We start from the raw sequence: 12,278 nt of genomic DNA on the forward strand, positions 1-12,278 counted from the left end.
AAGGGAACATTAAAGCTGTATAGCATAAACTTGAAGCCATATACAATTAGTGGCAATGTAAATATTCAAGAATGAAGTCTGTCTTCCAGCTAAAGGAATGTGGAATACCTAGTTCTCTCTTCTGTGACAATTGATACAGCATATGTTCTCCACCTGGAGCCTTTCAGATGTCTCTTTCTCTCCTGTTCTGCTGCAGAAAGCAAATAGTGTATTGATAAAGAATAGTATGTTGTCCTGTCCTGTACCCTAGAAATAAGCTTGTATTCCAAAATACTGTGATAAGGTAGTTGTTTGTTGTTCTTTGTGAATTTCTACTTTCATGTAAGTGAAGGATGACCTAGAACCTTGCAACGCATCCCATGTTTTAAAACTATTTTGTCACAATATTTATGTTTATTCTGATAAAGCTATTATATTGTTTAATAAGCTTAATGACTTAGTCCTAAATTTTCTTTGAAGGCAATTATTTGGTGGCTGTGTCTTCATCATGAAACGAAAAGTTTCAGCGGACTTCTTCACCTAATATATCTGATGAAGGGGAAAGGCAATGCTCATGATTTGTCACTGATTATGTTTTTTATTATATTCCATTTAGAAGCTTCATCCAAACAACACTTCATGTTGTTTTGGATATCCTCATAGAATCTAGGATCATGGAATGGTTCATTCTGTGATTCCAAGAACCACAGAATGATTCTTGAAACTGGAACCTAGATTCAATCCCCTGGCCATGGTCAGGGTCAGCATCTACTGGATCAGGTTGCTCAGAGCCCCATATAACCAGGCCTTGAATGCTTCCAGGGATGGGACATCCACAACTTCTTTGGGCAACCTCTGCCAGTTACCCTCACAATACAGAATTTCTATCTAATCTGAACCTATCCGCCTCCAGTTTGAAGCCATTCCCCCTTGTCTTCTCAGTACATGCCCCTGTAAAAAGGCCCCCTCCATCTCTCTTGTAGTGCCCTTCAGCTGTTGGAAGGCTGCTTTAAGGTCTCTCCAGAGCCTTCTGTTCTCCAGGCTGAACAACCCCAACTCTCTCAGCCTGTCTTCTTAGGAGAGCTGCTCTAGCCCTGTGATCAACTTCATGGCCCTCCTCTGAACTCACCGGAACGGGTCCATGTTCTTCTTATGTTGGGAGTCCCAGAGCTGGACACAGTAGTCAGTGTCTCATGTCCTGTCTGCATTTGTTTCATATCTCAATTTCCATAGTGTTGTTTTCAGAGAAAGATCCTTAAGCTAGACTTCCAGTTAGTTTTGCCCAAATTTTTTACTGCTGCTAGTAAGAAGATTGTATACGGAATGAAGATCATAACAAGTTAACATGGCTGACAAAGAGCTAGGGAGAGGGTCATTTTTCACTGTTCTTTAAGAATAAAACAAAAACCTCACAAATACCCCTCAGCTGATATCATCTGTATCATCTCTTATATTTGCATATGGAGGAAATATGTAGATTAATCCACAGTGCTACAGTGCTTGCTTCAAAAGCCAGGGAATGCCCTTTACTACCTTTTCCTGCTGCTTTTTGGGGGGTTTGTTTGTCTTGTTTCTTCCTTATTTTGACAGTTTATATTTTATGAATACCACTTCACTGTGTGCCCTGTATAAATAGTTCTGTGAGAACAGGCACAGGATATCATGTAGTAGTGTGTTTTCTGAGTACTGTTTTGGGGCAGAACAGAGGAGAGCAGAATATAAATAGTTTACTTTGAAAGAGAGATGGGTGATTATGTGTTTGCATATAGAAATGGGCAGCTGTATAATGAATGACTACTTTAGCAACTCATACCAGGACATTTTACTAATACTGAGAGTCTGTGCTAATGCTGTCTTTTTAACAAAACTTCATACATGTTGGCATTGTTTGTATTGTGTAAGATAATGCTAACAATGTATTATTATTAAAATAATAATAAAAAGCATCCTTGCAAAATCTATCATGACATTACCCTGTCTGTTGAGATAGTGAATTCTCTTCCAAATTATACCACCCCGAAACTTTCATTCTGTTCTACTCAGAACTGAACATTTTTCTTACCTTTTCCATTTTTCTCTAATTTCCTGATCTTCAGCCATTCAAAGACTCTTCAGTAGTAAATGAAGTTCTTGAGTCCTTTGGTGAAAGTAATTTGGAGGACCAAGGCCAGTCCTCTGGAGGAACAGGGCCAGTTTTGGTAAAACTGAATTCAAGAGAAAACAAAGAGTTTTTTTGCTTTCTTTCCTGCTTGTTTCTCTGCTGTGGTTTTAGTTTGTGGGTGACAGGTAGGCCGGTAAGTCAGTCGCTAAAAACATCATTTTTAGTAAGTCAGCCTTAAATCTTTTTTTAGTTTATATCTATTCCTTGATTAAAATTCTATGTTAGATGATATATGCAGATCTTATTTAACTTTGTGTTTGTAATGTCAGTTTTGTTAGTGTTTACATGTAAAAGCTGTCCTTCTATGTTATGAAAGGGAAAACCTCACATTATGAAAGGTATCATGTTCTGGATTCATCAGGATGATAAAAGGTCGACTTGAACTAGATACAGAAATGAAAAAAGTCAAAGAGAAGTGAAACTGTTAAAATAAACAACTGATCATTAACCTTGCCTGTTCTTGTTCTGATGAAAGCTCTCTGATGTGTTTAAGAAATCAGAAAATGTACAACTCAGTTCATGCCCACAGTCAGTGCCCACATATCTGGGTACAGACCAGAGATACTGGAAAACCAAGGTAATGGAAAATTCTAGTAACAGTATTGTTTCAGACCATAGAGTGATTTCCATGTTGTCTGTCCATTACTCCAAAGATTTCCAGTTTCAGGAGAGTTTATTAATCCCAACCTGACCCCAGAAAAAAAGAATCTAGGTGGCTGCAGCACCCTTCATAAGCCATCTAGTTGCATTTATTCGGATGCTGTGCTCAGACTGAAACCTGACAGAACCTTAGCCAGCTTGCAACCAGTTCATTTTAGGAGGAGTTAGTCTATACATAGTCCAAACTGGAAGATGTACTGACATGGGATGATGTTTGGGTTGGAAGGGACCTATAAAAGTCACCTAATGCATCACCACTGCAGTGGGCAGGGGCATCTTCAGCTGCATCAAGTTGCTCAGAGCCCTTGGCGAAGCTGTGCTGGGCTGTCTCGAATCACCTCCCTGTCCTCCAGGTGCTGTAGCACTGCTTCTAGGAGGATCTGCTCCATGATCTTCCCAGGCACAGAGTTAAGGCTGACAGGTTGGTGGTTTCCAGGTTTCTCCTTTTCTCCCACTTCCTAAAAGTGGACACAGTGTTTTCCTTTCACCAGGGATTTCATCTGACTGTCAGGACTATCACTGTCAGTGGCTTGGCTACTACATCAGCCAATTCAAGACCCTGGGACACATCTCATCAGGTCCCAGAGACTTACTTGTGTTCAGGTTCCCAGGTGTTGATGAATCTGATCTTCTCGTGCAGTGGATAGGACTTGACTCCCCCAGTCCTGTCTTTGCGGTTCATCTGTGCGAGAGGTGTGGGAAGAGAAATTGCTGGAGAAGAATGAGGCAGAAAAATTGAGAACCTCAGCCTTTTTCTTGTCCACTGTTACTGGTTTGCCAGTGTTTATCTGGGGGGTACACATTCTCTGATCTACTTTTTCTGACATACCTATAGAAGCCCTAAAATTCTTCATGTCCCTTGCCAAGTTCAGCTTCAGCTGTGATTTGGCCTTTTTCACCCCTCCCTACACAAGTTAGGAGCATCCCAATACTCTTTCCAGGATACCTGTCCCTGCTTCCTCTGTCAGATTCTGCTTCTATTGACTTGGTAGGAATGGGGTTTGGCTTGACTTTTGCAAATGGATTTACTGCTCTGGCATTCCACTGGAACAAACTGTTGTGTGAGATCTGTGCTTAATGTGCAAAGCTATGAGGCTTCGTCTAACCTCTGCCACCCAGAGTTCTGTCATCCTAGGTGTGTAAATGCAAAGCACAGTGCAAAGTTATCATGCTTCATTTACTGTTTTTTTTTTTTTTTTTTTAATTAACGGGTGTTTATGTAATTGTATTCTCTTCTTGTTTGAGAGGTAGATGGCACTATAGTTACAGAAATCCATTCATTTTGTATGGGAACTGCATTAATACCAAGATTACGTGAACTAGTGAACTTGAAGAAAAAGCTATACCTCCCTTCTTTTCTCCATACCCTTTTGAGTTGTAACTTTAAGTGAGTGAGGATATCATGTAGTAGTGTATTTTATGAATACAGTTCTGGGGCAGGACAAAGGAGAATGGAGTATAAATAGTTTCTTTTGAAAGAGAGATGGGTGATTGTGTGTTTGCATATGGAAACGTGCAGCTGTGTAATGAATGACTACTTTAGCAACTCCTACCAGGAAATTTTACTAATACTGGGGGTCTGTGCCAATGTAATTTTTTTTCTGGTAGAAGTTTAACTGTAGCGTACTCTGTGAGAATAGACTTAAAATAACACCCAGATATCCACTTTCCAGCTTCGGAATTTTTTTTTTGTCTTGGTTTCATTGCCACCACACACATTTGCTCTATATGTTGCCATGGTTAAAGCAAGTATGTTTTGGTTAATATCTTAATGGCAAGTAGTTCCTGTAGTGTCATCCATGCAAGCTGAATGTTGACCTGCTAGAAATTGTTGTTCTAGTAAATTTCAAAGTGGGATTTTGTGCTGTATGCTGCATTAAGAAGGTTTTTGATAAGTATGGATGCTTTAATTCTAGTGCATCCCTTCTCTGTATCAAGAACATTAATGGAAACTGTACTGGAAACTGTATTCTGCAAATTAGACATCATGCACATATGATGTAAAAAAATGAACTTGATGTAAATTTCAGTAATGTGCATTTCTGTGACTGTACTAAAACAGACTTTTATTATGCTGCTTTTATATGCTATTTTTATTCCTTTTTAATTGTGAATGTCTTTGTTACTAGTCTGTAGAAGCTGCCTAGTGAAATATTTGGAGGAGAACAACACCTGTCCAACCTGCAGGATTGTTATACATCAGAGCCACCCATTACAGTATATTGGGTAAGTATGAAAGCAGAAGTGCGAGTAGCTTCACTCTAGACTGGTTCACCCCCTTTGATACAGTACAGCTTCTCCCAAAATTTTCATTCTTGCTTATCAGCATGTTAAACACTAAAAAAGAAGTTTGAAGGGGATTGAGGAGATACAGGATAAAACTTTAGTTATGAATTTGCAAAATTCATGCATGGCAGCTTGTTCCAGACTTTAAAAAAAACCCAAAGCATACACTTAAATGTCTAATTTCTGTGTGATTTTTAATGGGATTTAGTCATTCCTCTTTTTGTATAAAAATAATATATATGAAACATTTGTAGGAATTATACTTTTAGAAAATTATCAATAATTAATCTCAGTTGGACAATGCTTTTCAGCATCTGACAGTTATGAGATAAATAATTTTCAGCTTTATCATTCAGCTAATCTTTTAAGGGTCTGCTTAGGTCATAGGAACAGGAAAGAATGTCATACTATCATCATAAAATGGTTTGGGTTGGAAGGGACCTTTGAGAGATCATCTAGTTCTAACCACCCTGCCATGGGCAGGGACATGTTTTGCCTGGACCAGGTCACTCAAAGTCCCACTCAGCCTGAGCTAAACATTTCCAGGGGTGGGGTATGTACAACTTCTCTGGGCAACCTCTTCTGGTCGCCACTCTCACTGAAGAATTTCTACCTGTTATCTAACCTACACCTGCTGTCTTCTAGTTTAAAACCATTCCCCCTTGCCCATGTCGAAACTTTGTTTCCAGCCTTCTTGTGGGTTCTCTGCCTGTACTGGAAGGCTGGTCTGAGGGCTCCCTGGAGTCTTCCTTCTCCAGACTCTACAGCCCCAACTCTCTCAGCTTGTCTTCACAGGAGAGGAGGTCCATCCCTCTCATCATTTTCGTGGCACTCCTCTGGACTCACAGCAACAGGTTCACATCCTTCTTATTTGGGAGCTTCAGAGCTGAATGTAGTGGTCTAGGTGGAGTCTCTTGCAGGCAGAGTAGAAGGACAGAATTCACCTGCTTCGATCTGCTGGCCAAGTTTCTTTCGATGCAGCCCAGGATGCAGTTGGCTTTCCGGACTGCAAGTGCACTTCACCAGATCATGATCAGTTTCCCATCCACAAGTCCTTCTCCTCAGGGCTGCTCTCAATTACTTCTCTGCCCAGCCTGTAGTTGTGCTTGGGATTGCCCCAACCCAGGCGCAGGACCTTGCACTTAGCTTTGATGAACTTTATGAGCTTCACATGGACCCACCTCTTAAGCATCCCTTCCCTCCAGTGTGTTGACTGCCCCACACAGCTTGGTGTTGGTGGCACACTTGCTGAGGGTGCCCTCGATCCTACTTTCTGTGTCACTGACAAAGATCTTGAACAGCACCAGTCCTGGTACTGACCCCTGAGGACACCACTTTTCACTGGTGTCCTTTTGGATATTGAACCATTGATCACAACTCTTCTGAGGGCAACCATCCAGCCAATTCCATATCCACCAGGTGCTGCATCAGCCAAATCCCTGTCTCTTCAGTTTAGAGAGGATGTCATGCAGGACAGCATGAGTCACCCTTTCCTCATCCACTGCCTCTGTAACCTCATCGTAGAAGACCACCAAAGTTGTCAGACACTGCTCTTAGTGAAAGCCATGTTGGCTGTTGCCAGCCACCTCCTAATTTTCCATGTGTATTTGCATAGTCAAATTGCATTTTCACTAAGTATTTTTGTTGGGTTTTTTCCTTCTTTAGTTTTCAGAAAAGACATTCTCCTTCTTTTCCTTAAGTGCTTTATTTTCATTTTACTGCAGTGTAGTAATTCCTGCTGATGAAAATACATTGTGACGGTGTGTCTGCATAAACTGTTGCACATCAAGTAGTGTTTTGTCTTCCATTATAAAGAACTTGGGTTTGTTCACAGCATTTTTCGATATGCCTTTCTCACTTCTATAACAATTTCTGAAGCAATGGTTATAGCAAATGAGTCTGATTTCACTTTTACAGAAAACTCGATATTCCATACACAGTTGTATTTTTCAAGCTCCTCCTCATTCAGGAGCCTGAAACTAGGTATGCTCTCTACATTTATGTAATACACTGATAATAGCCTGTATGAGTGTATAATTGAAGGGACAGGTAGATGCAAATAGGCAAGAATGAATAAATGACATGCAAGATAACATGTTTGCCTTGCTTCAAAAACCTGTTTTCTGTGCAAAGAGGGGCCAGGAAACAACATGACATTGAGAACAGCTAGAAGGCAATTTGTTATTTGGTTTTTTTTTTTTTTTTTTTTGTCGTTGAATACACTTCAACTTAACTCAGCTGCTTGAACAAATTCTAAAATACTGCCCCATCAAAACTGAAACAGACTTTGTAGGGTCTACTTTGTCCGGTCTCCTTTTGGGTATATTTCCTTACCTTTTTTAAAAATAATTGGGAGTCCAAAGTTTCACAAGATGTTTGAAAATGGAGATTTAAACTCCTATTCATCCTCCGTCTGTCTGGAAAATAGGTAAACCAAATGTATCACCTTGTTCACATTTCTAAATACTGTTAAGTAGCATCATAGAGTCTTAAAATTCTTTGGAACCTTAAAGACCATCTGTATCATCTAGTTCCAACCCCCAAATTCTCACCTCTGATGTAATAGTGATGCCTTATTTACGTATTTTTGTTGAAATATTTTTGGCAATGTGTCTGCAGTCCATATGTGATACTTCATAATCCCAGCCTGTACAAATGGGGTTGCTACTGGTCAAAATGATGTGAATTTAGGATAAATGATATTCTGAATCTTGTTGTAGTGCTACTTAAAATATTGTAATTACTGTTTGTAAATGTCTTGATTTGTCACCTTTCTGTGATTGTTCACTGATCTCCACTGCTGTGAAGTGCTCATGTCAGGTGATGAGAAGCCTGAGACTACTCTTGTAAGCCTTTTCTTTTCAAGTCAGATTCAGGACTTGATGATGCAAACTCTTTTGGGGTAATGACATTGCAGCAGCCAAGGCAGACACTTGAAATGCTTCTTATACTATTTTTTAATTGGAATTTAAGGTAATGTTTCATTTCTTTCAGACTATGACTTATTTTAGACTAGGACAGGATTTTTCTAGGTGAGCTGGGAATGAAAGTTTAGAATCTTAATTGGCCCTACTGTTCTACTTGCAGTGGGATTATTACTTTTTCTTCATTTGAACCATGCTACGTGTACGGACTACTTAGCTACATAATATTTCTCACAGTTAAAATGTTGTCTTTTAAGAAGAAAGTAAAATTTAGTTGTTGTGATCTTTTTCTGTGAACTGTTCCTCTTGCATTTTAGAAGAATCCTAGTAAAGATAACTGTGAGAAACGAAGTCTATAGGGGTGAGAAACAAGTTATCCTTGATTCTTTTGTAATAAAAATGAGTTTATTTCTAAGTTCTAAAAGAATTTTAGACTATTAGTGACATACTTGTCTTGATGCAGAAGGACATATTCAGTGGAGTGATTTCCTCCACAGACTAGTCTTTCTCAAACTTTCATTTGTTTTCTGTCTTAGCCTGTACTTTTTTATAATTTATGTTGCTGTCCTCCCTGGTTTGATAGAAACATCGATTTGAGATGTAAAATTCTTATTAGGTGAATTTAGAGATTTTTGCATGTGGTTAGTACTGGAACTTTTTAAAGAGAAATGTTTTGAATCAAGATGGTGAATTTAATATTTTGATTTGGGTGTTTTTTTTTTTTTTTTTTTGATAGTCATGACAGAACAATGCAAGATATTGTTTACAAACTTGTGCCAGGGCTCCAGGAAGGTAAGTTGTGGTGTGACCTTTCTAAAAGTCAGTTTGCACATACTTCTTTGGCATTAAAAAAAACCAAAGTTTCAAGTGATGAAAAAGGAGGGGGCAACTGAGGAAAAATACAATGGAAAACCAGATTCTTTCACCTGTGTAATTTTTAGCAATTAATTTAATTTCTTGCCTGTACTAGCAGAAATTGAGTGTGGGGGTGGTGAGAGGCAACATGGGATGTTTCTTCCAAGAGCGGTGTTAAGTAAAGCAGAATTCAGCTTTTGAATGTTGCCATACCGTAACTCTAATCTGTTTTTGTTAAACTGTGTACCTGTTGTGCAAGCTTTCTAGAATTCTCAGAGGTAAAATGCAATGCAGAACTACTTTTAGTTTCTGCTATTCTAAGAGTTCTTTCTTATCAGGAACTTTCAATTTCTGGTTTCATAATCCTCTTTGACACTAGATCTGTTTAACTAAAGAAATACATTATAAAAATTGCTCAGTGTTTTTTTTTGGTCTTAATGTATGTTAGAGCTTTCATTCAAATAGAGTATGTAAATCTATTTAAGCTGCTTTTTAACCAGAGCATTTTCAAATATCAGTGAGATTAAATTGATAATATAAAAATTATTTCTAGGATATTGAAAATCAGAACTATAAATAAAAATTCAAACCCAGTGTTTTGACTGAAATACAGTTATATTCAAAATGGGGGTTATTCAAAATCAGCTGAAGTATTTTAAATACCATCTCATTCTAGCAGTAATGCTATAATAATAATTATACAGACAACTTAATGCTATTCTAACTCGGAAAAATAAGATGAGGCATGACTTCATGCGGTAGCAGAGATAGAAGACAGTAAATAATGACACCACCACCACCACTTGTTGGCAATCCTTAAGTGGGAAGGGATTTGGAATAACTTCATAAATATTGCATTAGAACTTTATTACAGGGATTAATATTTGCAATTTTAAACAGCGGAAATGAAAAAGCAAAGGGAGTTTTATCACAAACTGGGCATGGAAGTTCCAGGGGACATCAAAGGGGAGACATGTTCTGCAAAACAGCACCTAGATTCTCATCGAAATGGTAAATAGTCCCTTATTTATTCTGTCTTTGGTGGGTGGCAGCTAGTAAATAGATAAACTGTTCTTTTGGAAGTATGTGCCCAGTTGGTATTTTACAGTCACAGTTGTTTCCTAGTGAGGAATAGAGTCAGCACAGGATTGTTGCTTTGTCCCTTATTTGTGCACAGAATCTTTGTTTTCAGCTGTTAATAGCATGTTGCTTGTGGCAAAGTCAGTCTCCATAGCAGTGCCTACATGGGGATTGTGAAATTACCCAGCTTCTGGGCTGGTAGCAGCTGAACTCCGTAGGTGTTGCCCTCTTTCATGTCACGGGCTGTTGGCTGCAAGTGTTGCTTGAGCCGATAAGCACAATTTGGGAATAGCAAAGTTTATTCTATACTGCGAGCCTGAACTGTGCTGTTTTAATTGTATTAGCACTATGAGCTGCTGCTGAGTATATCCGGGGTTTAAATATAAAAATAGTATATGTATCCCATATATCTGGCTTTTTTTATCTAAGGTGAAACTAAAGCAGATGAAAATATAAATAAAGAAACTTCGGAGGAAAAACAGGAAGAAGATAATGACTACCACCGAAGTGATGAACAGGTGGGCTCATAGGGCATGCTCTAGTTTTATCTTGTATTTTAGCTGTTGTGCTTTGGTAAGATAACTTCGATAATCTAACAGAGAAGAAAATAAGCTTCTTTCAAGCTACTTTTTCTGTTCTCTGATACAAACAAGATGCAGTTTGTGCAATGCTTTTTTGTAAGCATGAGGTTTTACCTTTGGGTTTTGGCAGGAATAGACAATACATTAAAGACATTTGCATTAAGATTTGATAGTTCTGAATGTTTACGAATTTTCAAAGTATTTATTTGCTTTCAAAACAAATTCATGTAATTTTTCCCCTTCTACAGGAGTGTACCCCAGTGTTACCATGATACATTGAGGTGAATGTGTATTGATAATTATGAATTAAACCTTTGGCACTGTTAACACATTCAGTGCAGGTAGCTTGGGGTGCAGTTGCAATGAGAGCTGTGGGTTGAGCTCTGGATGGGAGCCCAAGTCAAGAGGCCATGAACTGCCAACTCTTGGCACAGGAAAGGGCACAGGGACCTGTGGCACCAGCCAGGGAACTGGACACTGAGACACAGCAGGAGCTGAGACCCCCAGACTTCGGTGCTGTGAGGGTACAAAAGCCCAGGGGTTCCTTTGTTCACAGTCCCTCCTCAGAGGCACCAGCTCGAGCTGTTGTTATTCAGTTATTGCACCATGATTAAGCTATTTGAAGGACCTGGATGTCTGAGAATCTGCTGTGGGAAACCTGGGGTTGAGCTGGTAAGGAGTCCTGCTCAGACTGTGAGTGTGGGAGGTGTAGCTGTGAAGGGGCTTCAGTTCCAGCTCAGGTGGTGTGAATGTGGCTGCCAGAGTGGCTTCTGGATGGTCAGACAGGGAACTTTCCTTAACAGCACTCTTACTAACTTACTACATATTTTGTTTTCAACCTTTAATACTAAGACAGTGTTAGCTCTATATCATAAAAATATCATAAAAGTGGGGAAGCCCACTGTTAAATTTGAAACACAAAGCTTGTTTGAAGGTGGAAACTCCTTTTGGGATAAACAAGCCATGCCTTTTATGTTTTCCTGTTATGTGTGTCCAGAGTAACTTTAGCTTGGGTTCATTTTCAGTTGCCATGTAAGGGAACTTTCGAAGGGAGTGTCCTTGTTATTAGATGCTCCTAGTGCAATACAAGCATATCATCACAAAGACCTTAGACTGTAATGAATAGCTGGATGGGAAAAGAAGTGAGAATTTGAAAAATTTGTCGTATAATTTGTATTCATTCTTTTTAAACATATTAAAATTAAACTAGATTAGCAGTTGCATTAAAAGTAAGAAGGTATGTTAGAAGCAATCATTAAGAATTGGAAATGGTTTTCTTACTCTTTTCTTGCTCTAAGTTTTAATATATGGTCCTCTTAAGCTATTGACAGCCTATGAATTTGGACTGAAGCAGCCTTGTTCCAACATCAAAGATTACTTTTTGAACATTTTTGTCTATTACTTACCACTCAGCTTATGAGGTCTTATAAAATGTGGTTTTTTTAATAGGCATTTCAGTTTAAAGGATACTGTGCTTCACTTCATTGGATTAATAATAACTGTGTTTGGAATATATAATAGGGGACTGCAGAAAATTATTCTAGCCAACTCTTGATTCTTTGCCTTTTCCTGAAGGTAAGCATCTGCTTGGAGTGCAATAGCAGCAAATTGCGTGGATTGAAACGGAAATGGATTCGTTGCTCAGCACAAGCAACAGTCTTGCATCTAAAGAAGTTCATTGCCAAAAAGCTCAACCTTTCTTCTTTTAATGAGGTAATATTTTAATTTTTAAAAATAAGTTTACAGATATAA

At 38.7% G+C, this 12,278-nt stretch overlaps 1 protein-coding gene across 9 annotated transcripts in view; it reads left to right on the forward strand.

The window, feature by feature from the left end:
- Positions 1–12,278, forward strand: part of PCGF3 (polycomb group ring finger 3) — a gene marked incomplete at its 5' end in the record, with an annotated part of 166,123 nt that overhangs the window by 65,592 nt on the left and 88,253 nt on the right. For all 9 annotated transcript variants that reach the window (XM_082301800.1, XM_082301804.1, XM_082301801.1 and 6 more), the window contains 5 exons: positions 4,930–5,026; positions 8,747–8,802; positions 9,766–9,876; positions 10,375–10,463; positions 12,102–12,239. In XM_082301800.1, coding sequence (XP_082157926.1) covers positions 4,930–5,026; positions 8,747–8,802; positions 9,766–9,876; positions 10,375–10,463; positions 12,102–12,239 — 491 coding nt within the window. The remainder of the gene's footprint in view (positions 1–4,929; positions 5,027–8,746; positions 8,803–9,765; positions 9,877–10,374; positions 10,464–12,101; positions 12,240–12,278) is intronic.

The sequence above is a fragment of the Coloeus monedula genome, assembly GCF_965178545.1.
Source record: "Coloeus monedula genome assembly, chromosome: Z".
Taxonomy (NCBI): Eukaryota; Metazoa; Chordata; class Aves; order Passeriformes; family Corvidae; genus Coloeus; species Coloeus monedula.